A 25,685-nucleotide genomic window follows, 5' to 3' on the forward strand; every position below is an offset into this window, starting at 1 on the left:
AAGCAGAGCCTATCATTTAAGAAGGTCTGCCCCTCTCTCCTCAGTCCCTCGATGCAGGGAGCCTGTTGCCAGTAGTGCTCCCTGTAAAAATATAGAAAAAATCCAAACAAAAATGCTTTCTAGGCCGAGAACTCAGGGGAGCTCCCTGCAGTGCACCCATTTCCTCTGGGCACAGTGTAAAAACTGAGGTCTGGAGGAGGGGCATAGAGGGAGGAGCCAGTACACACCCAGAATCCAAAGCTTTCTTAAAGTGCCCTATCTCCTGCGGAGCCCGTCTATTCCCCATGGTCCTTACGGAGTCCCAGCATCCTCAAGGACGTTAGAGAAAAGTAATTAGTATAAATCATTTGTAACACATACAGGAAATGAGGTATTAGTCCATCAGGTATATAAACTCACTAACCCAGCACAGTGTTCACTGCTGTTCTGGAGAGCCTGTCAGACTACAAAGTAAGTTACATTGTAACCCTTATTTCACTTGCAAAATTGTTACTATTTATCCATACCCACTGATTAAGTTGACACATGGCCACTAGTTTCATATTGTAACACTTTATTTATATTGAAAGACTGAGTTGCTACATGAATGCTTATCCACATAAAAATGAATAAATGTAACCATTGTTCATTAGTAGATTATTATGGCAGTGTTTTGAGATTTGAAACAAGTTTACTAACTACATGATAATATAAAAAAGTCATAGTCTATATTGAAAATGAAAATAGGTTTTGTAGTACTCTGTATAGTTTGCAAACTACTAAGGAGAACAATATATGATGTCAATTACTGTTTTGTAGGCCTGATCAACACAATTGTGGTTGTAAGCGGTAGAGAATACAGCATTGATATTGATATTCTTTTTGTTCAATTTGGTATGTATGATTAGCCTCTTCTGAGGAAAGAATCCTTTCCCCATTCTCACCCTATTAATTAAATGGGAGAAACGCTATATATGGATATCATTTTTGTTATAGGCCTGATCCATTGTCAAATACTGACGAACTCAGCGTCATTGTTCTGATATATTTTTATACTGGTATGTAAAAAAAATAAGATTTTACTCACCGGTAAATCTATTTCTCGTAGTCCGTAGTGGATGCTGGGAACTCCGAAAGGACCATGGGGAATAGCGGCTCCGCAGGAGACTGGGCACAACTAAAGAAAGCTTTTAGGTCACCTGGTGTGCACTGGCTCCTCCCACTATGACCCTCCTCCAAGACTCAGTTAGGACACTGTGCCCGGACGAGCTGACATAATAAGGAAGGATTTTGAATCCCGGGTAAGACTCTTACCAGCCACACCAATCACACCGTATAACTCGTGATACCATACCCAGTTTAACAGTATGAAAACAACTGAGCCTCTCAACAGATGGCTCAACAATAACCCTATAGTTAACAATAACTATGTACAAGTATTGCAGACAATCCGCACTTGGGACGGGCGCCCAGCATCCACTACGGACTACGAGAAATAGATTTACCGGTGAGTAAAATCTTATTTTCTCTGACGTCCTAGTGGATGCTGGGAACTCCGAAAGGACCATGGGGATTATACCAAAGCTCCCAAACGGGCGGGAGAGTGCGGATGACTCTGCAGCACCGAATGAGAGAACTCAAGGTCCTCCTCAGCCAGGGTATCAAATTTGTAGAATTTTGCAAACGTGTTTGCCCCTGACCAAGTAGCAGCTCGGCAAAGTTGTAAAGCCGAGACCCCTCGGGCAGCCGCCCAAGATGAGCCCACCTTCCTTGTGGAATGGGCTTTTACTGATTTAGGATGCGGCAGTCCAGCCGCAGAATGCGCCAGCTGAATTGTGCTACAAATCCAGCGAGCAATAGTCTGCTTAGAAGCAGGAGCACCCAGCTTGTTGGGTGCATACAGGATAAATAGCGAGTCAGTTTTCCTGACTCTAGCCGTCCTGGAAACATAAATTTTCAAGGCCCTGACTACGTCCAGTAACTTGGAATCCTCCAAGTCCCTAGTAGCCGCAGGCACCACAATAGGTTGGTTCAAGTGAAAAGCTGATACCACCTTAGGGAGAAACTGGGGACGAGTCCTCAATTCCGCCCCATCCATATGGAAAATCAGATAAGGGCTTTTACATGACAAAGCCGCCAATTCTGACACACGCCTGGCTGAAGCCAAGGCCAATAACATGACCACTTTCCACGTGAGATATTTTAGATCCACGGTTTTAAGTGGCTCAAACCAATGTGATTTTAAGAAACTCAACACCACGTTGAGATCCCAAGGTGCCACTGGAGGCACAAACGGGGGCTGAATATGCAGCACTCCTTTCACAAACGTCTGAACTTCAGGTAGTGAAGCTAGTTCTTTCTGGAAGAAAATCGACAGAGCCGAGATCTGTACCTTAATGGAGCCTAATTTCAGGCCCATAGACACTCCTGCTTGTAGGAAATGCAGAAATCGACCCAGTTGAAATTCCTCTGTTGGGGCCTTTTTGGCCTCACACCAAGCAACATATTTCCGCCATATGCGGTGATAATGCTTTACAGTTACATCTTTCCTGGCTTTAATCAGCGTAGGAATGACTTCCTCCGGAATGCCCTTTTCCTTCAGGATCCGGCGTTCAACCGCCATGCCGTCAAACACAGCCGCGGTAAGTCTTGGAACAGACAGGGCCCCTGCTGCAGCAGGTCCTGTCTGAGCGGTAGAGGCCATGGGTCCTCTGAGATCATCTCTTGAAGTTCCGGGTACCACGCTCGTCTTGGCCAATCCGGAACCACGAGTATTGTTCTTACTCCTCGTTTTCTTATTATTCTCAGTACCCTTGGTATGAGAGGCAGAGGAGGGAACACATAAACTGACTGGTACACCCACGGTGTCACTAGAGCGTCCACAGCTATCGCCTGAGGGTCCCTTGACCTGGCGCAATATCTCTCTAGTTTTTTGTTTAGGCGGGACGCCATCATGTCCACCTGTGGTCGTTCCCATCGATTTACAATCAGCGTGAAGACTTCTGGATGAAGTCCCCACTCTCCCGGGTGGAGGTCGTGCCTGCTGAGAAAGTCTGCTTCCCAGTTGTCCACTCCCGGAATGAACACTGCTGACAGTGCTAGTACGTGATTTTCCGCCCATCGGAGAATCCTTGTGGCTTCTGCCATTGCCATCCTGCTTCTTGTGCCGCCCTGTCGATTTACATGGGCGACTGCCGTGATGTTGTCTGACTGGATCAGTACCGGCTGGTGTAGAAGCAGGGATTTTGCCTGACTTAGGGCATTGTAAATGGCCCTTAGTTCCAGAATATTTATGTGTAGGGAAGTTTCCTGACTCGACCATAGTCCTTGGAAGTTTCTTCCCTGTGTGACTGCCCCCCAGCCTCGAAGGCTGGCGTCCATGGTCACCAGGACCCAGTCCTGTATGCCGAATCTGCGGCCCTCTAGAAGATGAGCACTCTGCAGCCACCACAGCAGAGACACCCTGGTTCTTGGAGACAGGGTTATTAGGCGATGCATCTGAAGATGCGATCCGGACCATTGGTCCAACAGGTCCCACTGAAAGATTCTGGCATGGAACCTGCCGAAAGGAATTGCTTCGTAAGAAGCCACCATCTTTCCCAGGACCCGCGTGCAGTGATGCACCGATACCTGTTTCGGTTTCAGGAGGTCTCTGACTAGAGATGACAGCTCCTTGGCTTTCTCCTCCGGGAGAAACACTTTTTTCTGGACTGTATCCAGAATCATACCCAGGAACAGTAGACGTGTCGTCGGAACCAGCTGTGATTTTGGAATATTCAGAATCCAACCGTGCTGGTGTAGCACCTCCTGAGATAGTGCTACTCCCACCAACAACTGCTCCTTGGACCTCGCCTTTATTAGGAGATCGTCCAAGTACGGGATAATTAAAACTCCCTTTCTTCGAAGGAGTATCATCATTTCTGCCATTACCTTGGTAAACACCCTCGGTGCCGTGGAGAGTCCAAACGGCAGCGTCTGGAATTGGTAATGGCAATCCTGTACCACAAATCTGAGGTACTCCTGGTGAGGATAGTAAATGGGGACATGCAGGTAAGCATCCTTGATGTCCAGGGATACCATGTAATCCCCCTCGTCCAGGCTTGCAATAACCGCCCTGAGCGATTCCATCTTGAACTTGAATTTTTTTATGTATGTGTTCAAGGATTTCAAATTTAAAATGGGTCTCACCGAACCGTCCGGTTTCGGTACCACAAACAGTGTGGAATAGTAACCCCGTCCTTGTTGAAGTAGGGGCACCTTGACTATCACCTGCTGGGAATACAGCTTGTGAATTGCCTCTAGCACAGCCTCCCTGCCTGAGGGAGTTGTCGGCAAGGCAGATTTTAGGAACCGGTGGGGTGGAGACGCCTCGAATTCCAGTTTGTACCCTTGGGATACTATTTGCAGGATCCAGGGATCCGCCTGTGAGCGAGCCCACTGATCGCTGAAATTTTTGAGGCGGCCCCCCACCGTACCTGGCTCCGCCTGTGGAGCCCCACCGTCATGCGGCGGACTTGGAAGAAGCGGGGGAGGACTTTTGCTCCTGGGAACCTGCTGTTTGTTGCAGCCTTTTTCCCCTACCTCTGCCTCTGGACAGAAAGGACCCGCCTTTTCCACGCCTGTTTTTCTGAGTCCGAAAGGACTGTACCTGATAAAACGGCGCCTTTTTAGACTGTGAGGGAACATGGGGTAAAAATGCTGACTTCCCAGCAGTTGCTGTGGAAACTAGGTCCGAGAGACCATCCCCGAATAACTCCTCACCCTTATTGTCAATATTTTCTGACAGGGAATCTGACCACGCAGCGGCAGCACTGCACATCCATGCTGATGCAATAGCTGGTCTAAGTATAATGCCTGAGTGTGTATATACAGACTTCAGGATCGCCTCCTGCTTTCTATCAGCAGGTTCCTTGAGGGCGGCCGTATCCGGAGACGGTAGTGCCACCTTTTTAGACAAACGTGTGAGCGCTTTATCCACCCAACGCCATTAGTAACTTCTTAGCGATTACCAATCTTTTATCAGGGAAAGCCCACGCTTCTTCACACACTTCATTTAATTCTTCTGATGGGGGAAAAACTACGGGTAGTTTTTTCTCCCCAAACATAATACCCTTTTTAGTGGTACCTGGGTTTATATCAGAAATTTGTAACACCTCTTTCATTGCTTCAATCATGCAACGAATGGCCTTAGTGGACATTAGACTAGACTCATCGTCGTCGACACTGGTGTCAGTATCCGTGTCGACATCTGCGTCTGCCATCTGAGGTAGCGGGCGTTTTAGAGCCCCCGATGGTCTTTGAGACGCCTGGACAGGCACGAGCTGAGAAGCCGGCTGTCCCGCATTTGGCATGTCGTCAAATTTTTTGTGTAAGGAGTCGACACGTGCACGCAATTCCTTCCATAAGTCCATCCACTCAGGTGTCTGCCCCGCAGGGGGTGACATCCCTTCTATAGGCATCTGCTCCGCCTCCACCTCATTATCCTCATCAAACATGTCGACACAGCCGTACCGACACACCGCACACACACAGGGAATGCTCTAACAGAGGACAGGACCAACCAAAGCCCTTTGGGGAGACAGAGTGAGAGTATGCCAGCACACACCAGAGCGCTATATAATGCAGGGACTAACTGAATTATGTCCCCTATAGCTGCTGTTATATATACTGCGCCTAAATTTAGTGCCCCCCCTCTCTTTTTTACCCTTTTCTGTAGTGTAGACTGCAGGGGAGAGCCAGGGAGCTTCCTTCCAGCGGAGCTGTGAGGGAGAAATGGCGCCAGTGTGCTGAAGGAAATAGCTCCGCCCCTTTTTCGAGGACTATTCTCCCGCTTTTTTATGGATTCTGGCAGGGGTAATTATCACATATATAGCCTCTAGGGCTATATATTGTGGTATTTTTGCCAGCCAAGGTGTTTTTATTGCTGCTCAGGGCGCCCCCCCCTAGCGCCCTGCACCCTCAGTGACCGGAGTGTGAAGTGTGTATGAGGAGCAATGGCGCACAGCTGCAGTGCTGTGCGCTACCTTGGTGAAGACTGATGTCTTCTGCCGCCGATTTTCCGGACCTCTTCTTGCTTCTGGCTCTGTAAGGGGGACGGCGGCGCGGCTCCGGGACCGAACACCAAGGCCAGTTCCATGCGGTCGATCCCTCTGGAGCTAATGGTGTCCAGTAGCCTAAGAAGCCCAAGCTAGCTGCAAGCAGGTAGGTTCGCTTCTTCTCCCCTTAGTCCCTCGCTGCAGTGAGCCTGTTGCCAGCAGGTCTCACTGTAAAATAAAAAACCTAATTATATACTTTCTTTCTAGAAGCTCAGGAGAGCCCCTAGTGTGCATCCAACCTCGGCCGGGCACAAAATCTAACTGAGGCTTGGAGGAGGGTCATAGTGGGAGGAGCCAGTGCACACCAGGTGACCTAAAAGCTTTCTTTAGTTGTGCCCAGTCTCCTGCGGAGCCGCTATTCCCCATGGTCCTTTCGGAGTTCCCAGCATCCACTAGGACGTCAGAGAAATTATGTATTTTCAATTAATTTTTCTTCTCCTTTTTTGCTCTGTCACCTAAATTCCTTATGGTTATCGTGATATATGCTCAATACTCCGTTATGAAATTCTGTCTGTATAAATCATGTAAATTACGTATGTTGTTAACAATGAATTATCAACATCATTAGAATACAAAAAATAGGATTTTGGTACTTACCAGGTAAATCCTTTTCTTTGAATCCATAGGGGGCACTGGAGTACTCTTGGGATATGGACGGCTTAGCAGAAACAAAGGCACTGAATATTTAAATTTAGAACTCTCCACCCCTCCATATCCCAGAGTACCTCAGTGTACGACCTCAGTGTTTTTTACTGAGCGAACAGGAACTATAGAGAGGTTGACAATGGAGAATTCCTATAACATAACGGACAACAACAAAGTTGACACATAACGTTACTGTCAACTAAACAGTTGACACCATAACCGATAGACCTTTATAATTTGAACCAATCGGTGAAAATGTGGTACCATAAGCTCCTCTGAGCTTAATACAACGCAGGTAAAACTGCTCTGGGTGGGCGTCCAGTGCCCCCTATGGATTCAAAGAAAAGGATTTACCTGGTAAGTACCAAAATCCTATTTTCTTTTTCATCCACTAGGGGTCACTGGAGTACTCTTGGGACGTACCAAAGCTTCCCTCGTGGGCGGGAGAGCTGTTTGACACCTGTAACAGTAGGCGGCCAAAGCTAGATGCTGATGCCGCAAACGTTTCAAAACTTGTAAACGCGCACAAACGTGTGCACTGAAGACTATGTAGCCGCGTCGTAGAAACTCCACGACCAGCTGGTCATGATATTCCCACAGAACCTGTGTGATGAGCTATTACTGACGTAGGCGACTGTAACTTAGCCTTAAGGTAAGCCTGACGTGTAGTCAGTTTTATCCAACTGGATAATGTCTGCTGAGAAACTGGCTAACCCCAGTTGGCAGCATCATAGAGAACAAACAACGTATCCGTATTACGAACTGTAGACGTTCGGGACATATAAACGCGTAATGCGCGTACCACATTCAGAATTCTAGAATGTGCTGTCAACACAGGAAACACTATTGGTTTATTGATGTGAAAAAATAAGAATTTACTTACCGATAATTCTATTTCTCGTAGTCCGTAGTGGATGCTGGGGACTCCGTCAGGACCATGGGGAATAGCGGCTCCGCAGGAGACAGGGCACAAAAGTAAAAGCTTTAGGATCAGGTGGTGTGCACTGGCTCCTCCCCCTATGACCCTCCTCCAAGCCTCAGTTAGGATACTGTGCCCGGACGAGCGTACACAATAAGGAAGGATTTTGAATCCCGGGTAAGACTCATACCAGCCACACCAATCACACTGTACAACCTGTGATCTGAACCCAGTTAACAGCATGATAACAGCGGAGCCTCTGAAAAGATGGCTCACAACAATAATAACCCGATTTTTGTAACAATAACTATGTACAAGTATTGCAGACAATCCGCACTTGGGATGGGCGCCCAGCATCCACTACGGACTACGAGAAATAGAATTATCGGTAAGTAAATTCTTATTTTCTCTGACGTCCTAAGTGGATGCTGGGGACTCCGTCAGGACCATGGGGATTATACCAAAGCTCCCAAACGGGCGGGAGAGTGCGGATGACTCTGCAGCACCGAGTGAGAGAACTCCAGGTCCTCCTCAGCCAGGGTGTGCCCCTGACCAAGTAGCAGCTCGGCAAAGTTGTAAAGCCGAGACCCCTCGGGCAGCCGCCCAAGATGAGCCCACCTTCCTTGTGGAATGGGCATTTACATATTTTGGCTGTGGCAGGCCTGCCACAGAATGTGCAAGCTGAATTGTACTACACATCCAACTAGCAATCGTCTGCTTAGAAGCAAGAGCACCCAGTTTGTTGGGTGCATACAGGATAACAGCAAGTCAGTTTACCTGACTCCAGCCGTCCTGGAAACCTATATTTTCAGGGCCCTGACAACATCTAGCAACTTGGAGTCCTCCAAGTCCCTAGTAGCCGCAGGTACCACAATAAGCTGGTTCAGGTGAAACGCTGACACCACCTTAGGGAGAAACTGGGGACGAGTCCGCAGCTCTGCCCTGTCCGAATGGACAATCAGATATGGGCTTTTGTGAGACAAAGCCGCCAATTCTGACACTCGCCTGGCCGAGGCCAGGGCCAACATCATGGTCACTTTCCATGTGAGATATTTCAAATCCACAGATTTGAGCGGTTTAAACCAATGTGATTTGAGGAATCCCAGAACTACGTTGAGATCCCACAGTGCCACTGGAGGCACAAAAGGGGGTTGTATATGCAGTACTCCCTTGACAAACTTCTGGACTTCAGGAACTGAAGCCAATTCTTTCTGGAAGAAAATCGACAGGGCCGAAATTTGAACCTTAATGGACCCCAATTTGAGGCCCATAGACACTCCTGTTTGCAGGAAATGCAGGAATCGACCGAGTTGAAATTTCTTCGTGGGGCCTTCCTGGCCTCACACCACGCAACATATTTTCGCCACATGTGGTGATAATGTTGTGCGGTCACCTCCTTCCTGGCTTTGACCAGGGTAGGAATGACCTCTTCCGGAATGCCTTTTTCCCTTAGGATCCGGCGTTCAACCGCCATGCCGTCAAACGCAGCCGCGGTAAGTCTTGGAACAGACATGGTACTTGCTGAAGCAAGTCCCTTCTTAGCGGCAGAGGCCATGAGTCCTCTGTGAGCATCGCTTGAAGTTCCGGGTACCAAGTCCTTCTTGGCCAATCCGGAGCCACGAGTATAGTTCTTACTCCTCTACGTCTTATAATTCTCAGTACCTTAGGTATGAAAAGCAGAGGAGGGAACACATACACCGACTGGTACACCCACGGTGTTACCAGAACGTCCACAGCTATTGCCTGAGGGTCTCTTGACCTGGCGCAATACCTGTCCAGTTTTTTGTTCAGGCGGGACGCCATCATGTCCACCTTTGGTCTTTCCCAACGGTTCACAATCATGTGGAAGACTTCCCGATGAAGTCCCCACTCTCCCGGGTGGAGGTCGTGCTGAGGAAGTCTGCTTCCCAGTTGTCCACTCCCGGAATGAACACTGCTGACAGTGCTATCACATGATTTTCCGCCCAGCGAAGAATTCTTGCAGTTTCTGCCATTGCCCTCCTGCTTCTTGTGCCGCCCTGTCTGTTTACGTGGGCGACTGCCGTGATGTTGTCCCACTGGATCAATACCGGCTGACCTTGAAGCAGAGGTCTTGCTAAGCTTAGAGCATTGTAAATTGCTCTTAGCTCCAGTACATTTTTGTGGAGAGAAGTCTCCAGACTTGATCACACTCCCTGGAAATTTTTTCCTTGTGTGACTGCTCCCCAGCCTTTCAGGCTGGCATCCGTGGTCACCAGGACCCAGTCCTGAATGCCGAATCTGTGGCCCTTTAGTAGATGAGCCCTCTGCAGCCACCACAGAAGAGACACCCTTGTCCTTGGAGACAGGGTTATCCGCTGATGCATCTGAAGATGCGATCCGGACCATTTTTCCAGCAGATCCCACTGAAAAGTTCTTGCGTGAAATCTGCCGAATGGAATCGCTTCGTAAGAAGCCACCATTTTTCCCAGGACCCTTGTGCAATGATGCACTGACACTTTTCCTGGTTTTAGGAGGTTCCTGACTAGCTCGGATAACTCCCTGGCTTTCTCCTCCGGGAGAAACACCTTTTTCTGGACTGTGTCCAGAATCATCCCTAGGAACAGCAGACGTGTCGTCGGAGACAGCTGCGATTTTGGAATATTTAGAATCCACCCGTGCTGTCGTAGAACTACTTGAGATAGTGCTACTCCGACATCCAACTGTTCTCTGGACCTTGCCCTTATCAGGAGATCGTCCAAGTAAGGGATAATTAAGACGCCTTTTCTTTGAAGAAGAATCATCATTTCGGCCATTACCTTGGTAAAGACCCGGGGTGCCGTGGACAATCCAAACGGCAGCGTCTGAAACTGATAGTGACAGTTTTGTACCACGAACCTGAGGTACCCTTGGTGAGAAGGGCAAATTGGGACATGGAGGTAAGCATCCTTGATGTCCAGGGACACCATATAGTCCCCTTCTTCCTGGTTCGCTATCACTGCTCTGAGTGACTCCATCTTGATTTGAACCTTTGTATGTAAGTGTTCAAATATTTCAGATTTAGAATAGGTCTCACCGAGCCGTCTGGCTTCAGTACCACAATATAGTGTGGAATAATACCCCTTTCCTTGTTGTAGGAGGGGTACTTTGATTATCACCTGCTGGGAATACAGCTTGTGAATTGTTTCCAATACTGCCTCCCTGTCGGAGGGAGACGTTCGTAAAGCAGACTTCAGGAACCTGCGAGGGGGAGACGTCTCGAATTTCCAATCTGTACCCCTGGGATACTACTTGTAGGATCCAGGGGTCCACTTGCGAGTGAGCCCACTGCGCGCTGAAACTCTTGAGACGACCCCCCACCGCACCTGAGTCCTGTACGGCCCCAGCGTCATGCTGAGGACTTGGCAAAAGCGGTGGAGGGCTTCTGTTCCTGGGAATGGGCTGCCTGCTGCAGTCTTCTTCCCTTTCCTCTATCCCTGGCCTTTTGCCTGCTTGCCCTTATGGGGACGAAAGGACTGAGGCTGAAAAGACGGTGTCTTTTTCTGCTGAGATGTGACTTGGGGTAAAAAAGGTGGATTTTCCAGCTGTTGCCGTGGCCACCAGGTCCGATGGACCGACCCCAAATAACTCCTCCCCTTTATACGGCAATACACCTTTGTGCCGTTTGGAATCTGCATCACCTGACCACTGTCGTGTCCATAAACATCTTCTGGCAGATATGGACATCGCACTTACTCTTGATGCCAGAGTGCAAATATCCCTCTGTGCATCTCGCATATATAGAAATGCATCCTTTAAATGCTCTATAGTCAAGGGTATCAATATTTTCAGTCAGGGAATCCGACCAAGCCACCCCAGCGCTGCACATCCAGGCTGAGGCGATCGCTGGTCGCAGTATAACACCAGTATGTGTGTATATACTTTTTAGGATATTTTCCAGCCTCCTATCAGCTGGCTCCTTGAGGGCGGCCGTATCTGGAGACGGTAACGCCACTTGTTTTGATAAGCGTGTGAGCGCCTTATCCACCCTAAGGGGTGTTTCCCAACGCGCCCTAACTTCTGGCGGGAAAGGGTATAACGGCAATAATTTTCTATCGGGGGAAACCCACGCATCATCACACACTTCATTTAATTTTATCTGATTCAGGAAAAACTACAGGTAGTTTTTTCACACCCCACATAATACCCTCTTTTGTGGTACTTGTAGTATCAGAAATATGTAACACCTCCTTCATTGCCCTTAACATGTAACGTGTGGCCCAAATGGAAAATACGTTTGTTTCTTCACCGTCGACACTGGAGTCAGTGTCCGTGTCTGTGTCGACCGACTGAGGTAAATGGGCGTTTTAAAGCCCCTGACGGTGTTTGAGACGCCTGGACAGGTACTAATTGGTTTGCCGGCTGTCTCATGTCGTCAACCGACCTTGCAGCGTGTTGACATTATCACGTAATTCCCTAAATAAGCCATCCATTCCGGTGTCGACTCCCTAGAGAGTGACATCACCATTACAGGCAATTGCTCCGCCTCCTCACCAACATCGTCCTCATACATGTCGACACACACGTACCGACACACAGCACACACACAGGGAATGCTCTGATAGAGGACAGGACCCCACTAGCCCTTTGGGGAGACAGAGGGAGAGTTTGCCAGCACACACCAAAACGCTATATTATACAGGGACAACCTTATATAAGTGTTTTCCCTTATAGCATCTTAATATATAATAATATCGCCAAATAAGTGCCCCCCCTCTCTGTTTTAACCCTGTTTCTGTAGTGCAGTGCAGGGGAGAGCCTGGGAGCCTTCCTAGCAGCGGAGCTGTGTAGGAAAATGGCGCTGTGTGCTGAGGAGAATAGGCCCCGCCCCCTTTTCAGCGGGCTTCTTCTCCCGTTTTTCTGACAACCTGGCAGGGGTTAAATACATCCATATAGCCCCAGGGGCTATATGTGATGTATTTTTAGCCAGCATAGGTACTTTCATTGCTGCCCAGGGCGCCCCCCCAAGCGCCCTGCACCCTCAGTGACCGTTGGTGTGAAGTGTGCTGAGAGCAATGGCGCACAGCTGCAGTGCTGTGCGCTACCTCATGAAGACTGAGAAGTCTTCAGCCGCCGATTTCTGGACCTCTTTTCTCTTCAGCATCTGCAAGGGGGTCGGCGGCGCGGCTCCGGTGACCCATCCAGGCTGTACCTGTGATCGTCCCTCTGGAGCTAGTGTCCAGTAGCCTAAGAAGCCAATCCATCCTGCACGCAGGTGAGTTCACTTCTTCTCCCCTAAGTCCCTCGTTGCAGTGAGCCTGTTGCCAGCAGGACTCACTGAAAATAAAAAACCTAACAAAACTTTTACTCTAAGCAGCTCTTTAGGAGAGCCACCTAGATTGCACCCTTCTCGGCCGGGCACAAAAACCTAACTGAGGCTTGGAGGAGGGTCATAGGGGGAGGAGCCAGTGCACACCACCTGATCCTAAAGCTTTTACTTTTGTGCCCTGTCTCCTGCGGAGCCGCTATTCCCCATGGTCCTGACGGAGTCCCCAGCATCCACTTAGGACGTCAGAGAAATAAGAAATCGGAAATCGTCCGAAGTTCCGCTCTGTCATGAGGAAACCCAAATACGGTGGCTTGGAATACAAGGCACCCAAATTTGAAAACAAAACCCTTGCCGAAGCTAAGGCTAGAAGAAAAAACGTTTTCCAAGTGATAAACTTAATCCCCATTTGTTGTAAGGGTTCAAAATATGAAAACTGTAAGAAATCTGAACCCAGCTTCAAGTCGCATGGCTCTGTAGGTGGGATAAATGGAGGCTGCACTCTGATGACACCTTGTAGAAAGGTGTGTACCGACGCAATAGAGTCAAACGTCTTTGAAAATAAATTGACAACACAGATACCTGCACCCTCAGTGTAGATAAACGCAGTTCTCCATCCCACCCCGTCTGTAAAATAACAGAATACGGGTAACTTGAAAGATGATGTCGGAAACTTCCGAGCTTCACACCAACCTATATAGGCACACCAAATTCTGCAATAATATAGGCACACCAAATTCTGTAATAATGAGCTGCCGTAACCGGCTTCCTAGCTCGTAACATGGTTGGTATAACCGATACTGTAATGCCCTATCTCTTGTCTTAAGAGGGCGGTCTCAACCACCACCCCGTCAACCGCAGCCGCGGTACATAGGTAAATAGGGGTAAAAGAACGGTCCCTGTTGTAACAGGTTGGACGTAGTATGAGCGGGCAAGGATCGTGTGCGAGTATTCCTTGGAGATTCGAGAAGCAAGCTCTCCGAAACCCATGAGATATCACTAGTATGACTGTGACGAACTGTCTTATGATCCGTTTTAGCAACGGAGAGAGCAGCGGAAAACGGTGGACCCAGATACACGAGGCTGTACGACCACGCGAATGTGAGAGCCTCCACCGCCACTGCCCTTGTGACCTGTCGTTCTGTACACATACTGAGCGTTTGTAATTGTGGCGAGATGCCATCATGTACACCTGAAGGTAACCCCACCTGTGGACCCACATGTGAAACACCTCTGGATTTAATGCCCAGTTTTCTGGATGAAAATCCCGACGGCTAAGATCATCTGTCTAACAGATGTCCACTCCCGGAATGAACCCCGTCGACAATATCACCTTGTGGTATTCTGGGCAATTGAGGATTCGAGCTACCTCCCGCATTGCCATGCGGCTTCTCGGTCCTCCCTGGATGTTGTGTATGCAACTCACGTTGCGTTGTCTGACTGCACTTGGACAGACTGAAAGCGAATGTAGTGCATTGTAAATTGCACGGAGTTCCAGGACATTTATAGACAGCAATCTGTCGTGATCCGTTGTAGAACCCCTGTCGCTGACCTTTTTAACTACAACTCCTCAACCTCTGAGACTCTCGCCCAGAGTATAGACACCCTCGCCCCCCTGTGGGAAACGCGACTGAAACCCGGCGAACTAAAGAGCTTCGAAAACACATCATTGTTCCTAATAGGCGAATACACCAATGTACCGCTAGTGTGCGTGGCTTTTGCACTAATTGTACTAGATGGTATAATCTGTTCTTTCTGGTGTAGTAGGTAAATCTCTTTGATTTACCGTATCTATACGCATACCTAGGAATTGAAGTCGTTCAGACGGTATTAGATGCGATTGTTTTTGAACTTGACACTGCAACCGTGGTGTACGTTAGTAGCGCAAGTAAGAGGAACCTCTGTTGAGACAGAGTTCTTATGAGCAGATCGTCTAAGTATGGAACGATTGTCACTGCCAGGGCTCTGAGATGAGCTATCATCACCAACATCACTTTGGTGAATACCCGAGGCGCTGACAAGAGGCCAAACGGTAGAACCTGAAACGGTTAATGGTTGTGGCGTATTGCAAAACACAAGAACCTGTGATGCGGTGACCAAACCGGAATGGGTAAATACGCATTCTGAAGATCAAGCGCAATCATGCAATCTTGTGGCTCCAAATATGCAAATACTAACCGCAGAAATCCATTTTCAAACTGTAGTAAGTGACTTGCTGATTGAGACTGCGACGGAGCCCTCCGGCTTCGGTACCCCAAACAGAGGGAATAAGTAACCCTGACTCTGTTGGTGTACCAGGCCTGGAAATAAAAACAGCTGAAACCAGCAGAGACTGAATGGCAACCTGCCAAAACGCCTAATTTCGTCCGACAGAAGCAGTCTTGTCTTTTAACCTTTAAATAGCGGATACATCCATGAGTGGATGTCTGGAAACCCGGCAAATGTAACGTGTAAAGGCGCGCTTCCACAATTGGAAATTCGAGATGGCCTAAGAGGCCGTCAAGCCACTGGCTTGTTGACTTTAGCGCCCTGGCGTTACAAGTCGTGACTGTTTTTGTACCACAGCCTTGAAAAGACTGAAGTCTAAAGACTTTAAACGCCGGACCAAAGTATTTCCGTTTTGATACCGGAGGAGGCAATGGCTAGACTTTACCCCCCCCCCCCCCGCCTTGGCCTGAATATCAAATTTAGTACCAAACAACTTCTGGCCTTGTCGTGCTGAAACTAGCGACGATAAAAAGCGAGAATCGAGGTAACAGGCGTCAGCAGAAGCTTTACAGAGATACTCTGCAGCTTCTTATTAACGATAAGTCTAACGTGATCGTCATTGTTTCCATACATAGAGCGCCTAGTGACCCACATGTATCTTGGGTCTTTATAATGTTTGACACAGACGAATTCACCAATGGTGGATTCTCCCATTTAGATGTGGAAACGGGTAAATAGACTTAAATCTTAGTTAGATATTCTAAATAAGAAACTGATTGAAGATCTGTCGTTTATTAAATTCGACGGATTAGATGTTAGAGTCTCCTTAGTCTCTGTAAATTTGAGACATTGACTCACTGGTCATTAGCAATGTATGGTTGTCAAAACCCCGCACTATCTGACTGCTGGTCTAATGTACCCTTCTCACTCGTAGTTATCGCTGTGAGGTTTGACATAGAATTGTCAGACTGCATTAAATTATAAGACCAGTTAAATTAACACCCTGGTACCCAAAGGGAAATTGGACCTTTGGAAAGACTGAGACTCCTTCGTTAGAGCTGGCGGAGTAACTTCCGAGACTCCGCTCTTACCGCTCCTGTCGAGCAGTTTGAATTGCCAATGCTTAACATAGGATCTGTGGTAGATTTATGCCACAATAGCCAAAGGACAGACACTTGCACGACTCAGTAAAATCTTTACTTAAGGTGCGTAATATATATATATATATATATATATATATATATATATATATATATATATATATATTTATGGCTAAATACAGTTTACATGGGCAGCCTATGTGAAACCTGAACCAAAATTCCCACTAACACCCCTGCGCCTCCGGTGGCGTAGAGATGTAGGGCAGGAATGTTCTGGAATTACCACTGGAAGAAACAGGAAACATGATTAAAATGGCCCCCATGCCATGCTTACACTGAGACTCACAGGACAAGTTACAATACCTGCTGCAGTTAATATAGGCTCAATAGATTATTATACAGTGATAATCACAGTCTAGTATACACTGATAATGACATGCAGGTTACAATACAATCACAGGCAGGGCACATTTAATATAAGCTCTGCCTGCAGTTAATTTTGTATTAATATCTTCTATAGATATGTTAATATTAATAGCTTCTATAGATATGGCAGCTATATATATAGGCTCAACAGCCTATTATACCGTGATTTTCCCCTTGCAGCATCTGGCAGCTGCAGCCACGCAGTAATCAGTCAGGTCCCCCACTCCCCCCCCCCCTTCCCTGTACTCCCTGTAGCGCTGTGTCTCAGCGGGGAGCTGGGAAGCTCATTGCAGGGAGGCGAGGGACACATAGTCCAGAGCAGCTGAGGTCGGCTGGCCGGAGTGCGGCGTTGCTAGGCAAGCTGCGCGGGTCTCTCTCAGTGAGCACCGCTGATGAAGCTGCGGCGGGTCTCCCTCTGTGAGCACCGCTGACGGAGCGAAGCTGCGGCGGGTCTCCCTCTGTGAGCACCGCTGACGGAGCGAAGCTGCGGCGGGTCTCCCTCTGTGAGCGGTGTACCGCTGACAGAGCGCCTGGCGGGAGGACGGAGCGCCTGGCGGGAGGACGGAGCGTGGGGCGGGCGGTCGGAGCGGCAGACGGAGCGCTGGAGCGGCTATCACGGTAGTGAGCGGTCGGCTTTACCCACGGACCCCACACAGCGGGGCGGCAGCCTGCGCTGACCGCCCCGTTTCCCCAGCATACCTTTTGTAGGGAGGTCTGCGACGCTTTCCGGTCATGGCTGCGACGGGGCTTCTATCTGTAAGCTCCGTCCAGCTTCTCAGGTCATGGCTGCGACGGGGCTTCTATGTGTAAGGTCCGTCCAGCTGTTGCAGGAGACAGTGGGCTGCCTGTGGCTGGGAGGGTGCTCTTTGTGAGGACCGACACGCCATGCGCTGTCCTTGCAGCGGCACCATCCCGGACCCATGTTTTTCCAGAAACTGGGAAGGGATGTGCTAAGTGTAAAAATTAAAAAGTAAAAATGAAAAATTAATAAAATCTTCCACCAAGTGTGGGAAGTCCCCACAAGCCTTGTTATTGCTGTGAGCACGGAAAAAACACTGAGGTCGTACACTGAGGTACTCTGGGATATGGAGGGGTGGAGAGTTCTAAATTTAAATATTCAGTGCCTTTGTTTCTGCTAAGCCGTCCATATCCCAAGAGTACTCCAGTGACCCCTAGTGGATGAAAAAGAAATTGTAATGCGTATTAAGGATATATTCCATCTCTCCTTGTCTCATTAAAAAATCCCGTTATAGTATGAATATGAAAACAGGGTTATTCCAATGAATTTACCATTTTGTCCTGGATATTTACCCCCCTCCTATAATATTGGACAATGCAATTTACTCACTGGATAATTACTTCCTCCTTCAATACAGAATAATATAATGAATTTATTATCATGATATGGTTCTTTCAGGTATTCCTGTGGTTATTGGCCCCATACAGCTCTTCCAATATTTATTGGTATGTATATAATTACCATTCTAAAATAAGACCACTATGGCGGCTTTTATAAATGTCTTTAACATTTTTTTATGAAAAATATTCTCATTTAGATATGAACCCCTGATGTAGTCCTTTGGGACGAAACGCGTTGGGATGAGGTTCAGATGTGAGAACATCAGACATTAGTGAAAGTCTTCATTGGATGTCATTTTATGTTGGTTCTAAAATTGAAGCCTGCATTTTAAATTTTGTCATGTACACATTATTTACTGCAAATGTACTGTTCAACGGCAATATGTGAATACATTGAACCTGTTTTACTTATGCTGTGGTCAAAAAATCTTGGAAGAGAATATACATCTAAGGATTATAATCACACAGCTCCCTGAGACATTCTTTTGTTTGTATTTTATCTCACTACTCCAGCTAACAGAGAGTACGTCTTAAGGTTGGAGCTCATATATAGTGCGGAATTAGGTCTACACTATATATATATATATATATATATATATATATATATATATATTATATCTATCACTGCTCCTCACCTCTATGGGGTAACTAGATGGCGCCTGATGGAGCATGTCAATTGTTATAACCGTTGTATACGGTAAAAGGCGCAATCACTGAAAAACGCCATAAAGATGCACAAAGACACATATTCATTCAACACATAAATTACACATAGACAAAACATGTCCAGCGCCAGACTTGTATTATATTGTATTTCTATAATAGAGTGTAAAATGATATATATGTGTATTATTGGGACGGAACAAGTTAATTAAATCATGCTTAGTGTCAAAATGGTCAGGAGAATGTGTGGATTAATTTGATAGCTATTGGTAAATTGTAGCACATTGCAACGATTAGTTATGAACAAATGTATGAAACATAAAGTCATTCTTATGAGAACAAAGGACTTCCTGAGAAAGCATGTGGGCAGAATCCCAGTGGTTAATCCCTGTACCTGCATCTTCAAACTGGACATTGCTTACAAATGAACTGACCAATAACACACAATGAATGAGAAACCTCCCTCTCCTGGGCCAATGGAAGGAGACCGAAACCAACAACCTGTTAACTCCCACTGTTTGATATATGCATTTTTCTAAGGCATAGTTAGTTGCTGAGGGGAAGAGATGCGGAGTCTATCTAGAGAGGACTGTCCTGTGGGATGGGGTGATGTATACTGGCTGCAACTGTAACTCTATACCTCCTACTTGGACATATATATATATATATATATATATATAAAATTATACTGAATGATATACTGTACATGTGTTATTTTGTATACATAACTTTTAAGATTAAACTAACTGCATTTTCTCTACTACAAGTCTGCTGAGTGCCGCTCATTGTTACTTTTACTATATATATATATATATATATATATATATATACACACAATATATATCTGAGCGTTGGACCTCAGTATACCGTGTGCGAGTACTTGCTTTCTCTTAAGGGACATAGTGCTGCGACGTTCAGCGCACTATTAGCTATTAATACTATTAGAGGAGGAAAGGGGTTTAGGAGTCACTATTTCAAGTGACTTTAAGGCAGGAAAGCAATGCAACAAAGCAATGAGAAAGGCAAGTCAGATGCTTGGTTGCATAGGGAGAGGAATCAGTAGCAGGAAAAAAGAAGTGATAATGCCACTGTATAAGTCATTGGTGCGGCCCCATCTGGAATACTGTATCCAGTTCTGGAGACCATATCTCCAGAAGGATATAAATACATTAGAGAGTGTACAAAGAAGGGCAACTAAAATGGTGCATGGCCTACATCACAAAACTTACCCGGAAAGGCTAAAAGATCTTAACATGTATAGTTTGGAGGAGAGAAGGGAAAGGGGGGACATGATAGAAACTTTCAAATATATCAAAGGCCATAACAAAGTTCAGGAGGGAAACATACTTCAAAGGAAGAGAAGTATTAGAACACGAGGACATACACTGAGACTGGAGGGAGGGGGGGGGGAGGTTCAAGGGAAATTTAAGGAAAAATTACTTCACAGAAAGGGTAGTGGATAAGTGGAATAGCCTCCCATCAGAGGTGGTAGAGGCTAAGACTGTAGAGCAATTTAAACATGCTTGGGATAGGCATATGAATATCCTTACAAATAATTAAGGTTCAAAAAGGGTTGAGATTGCCTAAAGGATAAAAAAAAGGGGGCAGACTAGATGGGCCAAGTGGTTCTTATCTGCCGTCAAATTCTATGTTTCTATGTATATGGTAATAAGATGCGCCTTGCGTCCGCAGTATAGATTAACGCTGTTATGTAAATGTTTATTTAAAATAATGGAAATTCACACAGTGCAGCTTAAAAATTCAAGAGCTACATTAAGAGAAAGAAATAGAATTCATAAATAGCAGTGGGCGAGCTGTGCAGACAACCAGAATGCAGTTTGCTCCCCCATGGCACTGGCATTTGGTTTGCAGGGTGCCTAGAACAGCACCCTGCGGACTAGAAAGCTGTCGTAGAACTGGAGCATCCTTAGGATGCTGAACTCCTTTCTGCTCCTGGCGAACCAGGCCCCTCTCCACAATTTCATGGGCAGCACAGATTGGAATATCACAGTTAGGGCCTTTTCTAGGAGTAAATCCATCTAGATGGTAAAACTTTGTACCTTGACATATTTGCTGGCAGAGATAGAGTTATGAAGAGGTGTGAACTAGCAGAAGTTCTGACAAAGCTGGGTGGCCGTGCTCAGGGAAATGCGTCAAGATTTCACTTCTGCCTATATACTGCATCTAACTACCAGGATCTTTATATGGACTATTGTTAAACTATCTCTGAAGAGCTTTGAACTTTTGATTTTGCTTATTACAGCATACAATTGGATACCCAGTGGCTGTCACACAGCAAGCGTGCAAGCTGAGAGACTGTGTTTGGACTGCACACAAAGATATGAGTGGGTAATACCAGCTGTTATTTCAAGCACCTTTATGTGGAATTCTGCTGCCACTACTAGTCTGGGATCCTATTGCAGTATTTTATGTGGCAGATAAATATCCTTTATTGATTCTCAGCATTTTATAAACGTATTATGCAATTGTATTTTAAATACTCATATTAAAATGTTTATATAAATCCATCCATCTAATATATTAATTTGGAAAAACAGCACAAGCACCAGTTTCAGTTTTTGTGGAAAGAGATGTTTCTCATGAAGTTCAGTGAAAGATTGAGGCGCAAATCTACAGAGAATGTGACGGAAGCGGCTAATGCCAGCTGCAACCAGGTAGAAGCCATATGAGGAGAATGGCCAGGGGAAAAAGAGGGATGGTGCCATAAAGGGTGAGAGATTCCCAGACAGACAAATTTAGGGTAACTCAAGGGACTGAAATGGTGGAGATAGGCCTATGCTTACCGAAGAGCCAAGGGAGATCGGAAACAGAGGCTACCTTACCAAGATCAGATTCCAAATCAACTCACCATTTAGTACCTTGAGGGGAGTGCCAGGCTACCAAATGACCGAGTCTGAATGCCTGATAATAGTTAGAATCGACGGATGGCCTAGACCTCCAACTATAGACCTCTTGAAGAGGACATCTCTATGCAGGCCGGACCGCCTACTGTACCAGATAAATGAATAGTAAAAGGATTGACTAGAAGAGGGGACATGAGAGGGGACTGGGATTGTCTGGAATAGGCACAGTTATTTGGGAAGGCCATTCATTTTTAACGCATGTATGTGACCAACCCAAGAGATGAAGATAGTCTGCCATCGAGAGATATCCTATTCGATGTCCGGAAGAGGGGAGAATAGTTTTCCCTATACATACTATCATAAGATTTAAGGCAAGGTGAATTCCAAGACATTTGATCCATCTGCCATCTAAAGGTAAAGTTGAAGCAAAAGAGGTCTAGGAACGATCTCGAAATGTCAGAGGCAGGGTTTCCGATATGTCTGGGTTAACTTTGTTACCGGACAGTTGCCAATACAGGAACAATTCATGGAAAAAGGTTTGGAAGGGAGGTAGGGGGGTAGGGAGGGTAAGGAGGACATCATCTGTGAAAAGAGAACGTTTATGTTAAGAGTTGCCAATGGAGATGCAAGAGATGTCCGGGGTCACTTGAATTCTTCAAGCAAAGGCCTCAATGATCAAAGCAAAATTTAGTGGAGAGAGTGGGCACCCTTGCCTAGTGTCGTTTGAGATGCTGAAGGAGAACGAGAGGTGGCCCCCCGCTAAAAGATATTCATAAGGATTATAATAGAGAGCCTTAATGGCCTTGAGGAATTTACCTTAAAAGGCAAAGCGGAGTAGGATATGAGTCACCATAAATGATCACGAAACCCTTCACGGCGTCCAAAGCAAGAAGGAGGGAAGGGACTTTGAGGGTGTTTACATGGTGAATGAGGTCCACTGGTCCAATGTATTTATTAAATTGTAGGATTTGGGGAGAACTTCGCAATTAGAAAGTTTACAGGTTTAAAACCAGCTTGTTCGCAGAACATTTACAAAGCGAAGACTAACCTGCAGCCAATGAAAGCACAGGGATGTAGACAGAGTAATTAAAATTCAGTCAGAACATTAGAACGTTCAAAGATTTAGAATCAGACTGTAGCAAAACACAGCAACAGCTGCTGGATGGTTCTAGCCTTATAAACATCTGTGCGCTCAGACAGGCTACATGTTGATTGCAACCTGATAGATCACAAGGTCCGAAGAACTAGAATCAACCTGTCAACAATTAAAGCACTTTAGACATAATCAAAACTAACAGAGACACTTGCACTAAGGGGGTCATTCCGAGTTGATCGCTAGCTGCTGTTGTTGTTGTTTGCAGCGCAGCGATCAGGCTAAAAATCGGCATTTCTGCAACGCAATGCGTGACGTACGGGTGGGTACAAAGGCCTTTGTGGTTTTGCACAGGTTTTAGCAACGTTTTCATTCGCACTGGCGGCCGCAAGAAGATTGACAGGAAAGGGGCGTTTCTGGGTGTCAATTGACCGTTTTTCAAGGATTGCTTAGAAAAACTTAGGCGTGCTACGGAAAACGCAGGCGTGGCTGGGCAGGTCCGTCACATAACACGCCAACCCTCCAACGTTAGAATCAATGCACACAAAGAGTAAGTACAGGGCTGGTCTTGTTTTGCACAAAATGTTTTTGCAGGCGCTCTGCTGCACAGGCGTTTGCGCTTCTGCAAAGCGAAAATACACTCCCCAGTGGACAGCGACAATGCGTTTGCACGGCTGCTAAAAACTGCTAGCGAGCGATCAACTCGGAATGACCACCTAAAAACAAGGACATAATACAATTGTGAGAACATGCCTGTACATTAAACAAAAGGAATACTTTAGATTTGTTTAGCAACTAAAAAAGCAGCCCCTTACCTTGTCTGCCAAGGTCGGAGAGGGTTCCATGCCGACTGGTCTGTAATAAATAAATAGAGGTTACTATATTTTAAGCTGGGAACACACTTGAGTGACGGGCATTCATTCTGACAAATGCCCTTGAGCACAGATTCTGAATAAACACTGGAACGACTTTAAGGAAGAATGGAACGGTCATGTTCCACCCTTCATTAGCACAAACAATGTTGCTAGCGACATTGCTAGGGTATATGTGCAGCACATCAAACCTGGTGCCCGTAGTCAGCGACCGCGGGAGTGGGCAATCACCCGTACACACTGAGCGATAAAAGCGATTTATTGTTGCAAAACGGGCCGACATCGCTCCAGTGTGTACCCAGCTTAAGGGCCTAATTCAGCATGGACAGTAGATGTGCGAAAAACCACACATCTACAATACATCACACCAACATGCAAGTCAGTCCCTCATGCCAGGACCCCCACCCCCGCACACATGCGAAAAGATCGCACGGTGGCGATGCTTTTGCATGTTTAGGATTGCCGTCTGCCTACGGAGCCTAGCTGCTAAAACAGAGGGAAACCCCCCATATTTTGTGTCGCAACGGCTGGGTGTGATGTCACCCAGCCTCTGCGGCCCATCTCCCATAACGGCACAATGCCCCTTAAATGATTCAGCGATGCCTCCTGCCTCCCCGCGAACTCCTCTGCCTTTCAATCAGGCAGAGGCGTTTGCACAAGTGAGATGCTGTTGCATGTCACTGTGTGCGCACATGCAGTGCGGCTTCTGCACGTGTGCACACTTCACAGGGCCTCAGCATGTGAACACTGCCATGCTGAATAAGGCCCCTAGTACGGTGTGTTAAAAGCAAGTCAGTTTCCTGTACACAAAGCATACCCCTGACTTTCTATCATACTTTCATTTTTTCTGGGGATAACATGTTACAATAGTTCTAAACAGCATTTGAATTTTCCCCCCTGACATTTCTCTTATTTGCATTCAGCAATAATTAGTACTGTACCTGGCAACTAACATTCCTGGTGATCCTCTTGTACTCCTCATTTGCCAGCTTAGCTTTGATCTTTTCCAGGCGAGCCACAAGCTCTGGGTTCTAAACAAGAAATTCTTATATAAAACTGATTTTTTTTTGCAAATATTGATCTTTTCTAGACATTCTGAGGGACTCCTAATCTCTTTCTAAATGACGTTCAATTAGCTCTAGGACATAAGCATTCTAGTCTCCATCAAAAGCACAAATTATTCCATTTCACATATGAACATTTAAGAGGATAAACCACCATTTTGTATCTGTATTACCAAGCCAAGCTGTTCATTGACTTATATGATCTCAAAGAAAGAATACAAATAACAAAAGGAAAAAATAAGAATTTACTCACCGGTAATTCTATTTCTCGTAGTCGGTAGTGGATGCTGGGAACTCCGTAAGGACCATGGGGAATAGCGGGCTCCGAAGGAGGCTGGGCACTCTAGAAAGATCTTAGACTACCTGGTGTGCACTGGCTCCTCCCACTATGACCCTCCTCCAAGCCTCAGTTAGGTACTGTGCCCGGACGAGCGTACACAATAAGGAAGGATTTTGAATCCCGGGTAAGACTCATACCAGCCACACCAATCACACCGTACAACTCGTGATATGAAACACAGTTAACAGTATGAAACAATAGAGCCTCTCAACAGATGGCTCAACAATAACCCGATTTAGTTAACAATAACTATGTACAAGTATTGCAGATAAACCGCACTTGGGATGGGCGCCCAGCATCCACTACGGACTACGAGAAATAGAATTACCGGTGAGTAAATTCTTATTTTCTCTAACGTCCTAGTGGATGCTGGGAACTCCGTAAGGACCATGGGGATTATACCAAAGCTCCCAAACGGGCGGGAGAGTGCGGATGACTCTGCAGCACTGAATGAGAGAACTCCAGGTCCTCCTCAGCCAGGGTATCAAATTTGTAGAATTTTGCAAACGTGTTTGCCCCTGACCAAGTAGCTGCTCGGCAAAGTTGTAAAGCCGAGACCTCTCGGGCAGCCGCCCAAGATGAGCCCACCTTCCTTGTGGAATGGGCATTGACAGATTTTGGCTGTGGCAGGCCTGCCACAGTATGTGCAAGCTGAATTGTACTACAAATCCAAAGAGCAATAGTCTGCTTAGAAGCAGGAGCACCCAGCTTGTTAGGTGCATATAGGATAAACAGCGAGTCAGATTTTCTGACTCTAGCCGTTCTGGAAACATATATTTTCAGTGCCCTGACAAC

The 25,685-nt window shown here is 46.5% G+C and overlaps 1 protein-coding gene across 1 annotated transcript in view; it reads right to left on the bottom strand.

Annotated features, from left to right (window-relative positions):
- The window catches only part of TMEM199 (transmembrane protein 199), an 85,074-nt gene that overhangs the window by 20,788 nt on the left and 38,601 nt on the right, over positions 1-25,685 (bottom strand). Inside the window, exons 3-4 of the mRNA XM_063956143.1 lie at positions 24,428-24,517; positions 23,430-23,469 (exon numbers count right to left, since the gene is read on the bottom strand). Coding sequence (XP_063812213.1) covers positions 23,430-23,469; positions 24,428-24,517 — 130 coding nt within the window. The remainder of the gene's footprint in view (positions 1-23,429; positions 23,470-24,427; positions 24,518-25,685) is intronic.

Source organism: Pseudophryne corroboree, chromosome 2, assembly GCF_028390025.1.
Source record: "Pseudophryne corroboree isolate aPseCor3 chromosome 2, aPseCor3.hap2, whole genome shotgun sequence".
NCBI classification, from domain to species: Eukaryota; Metazoa; Chordata; class Amphibia; order Anura; family Myobatrachidae; genus Pseudophryne; species Pseudophryne corroboree.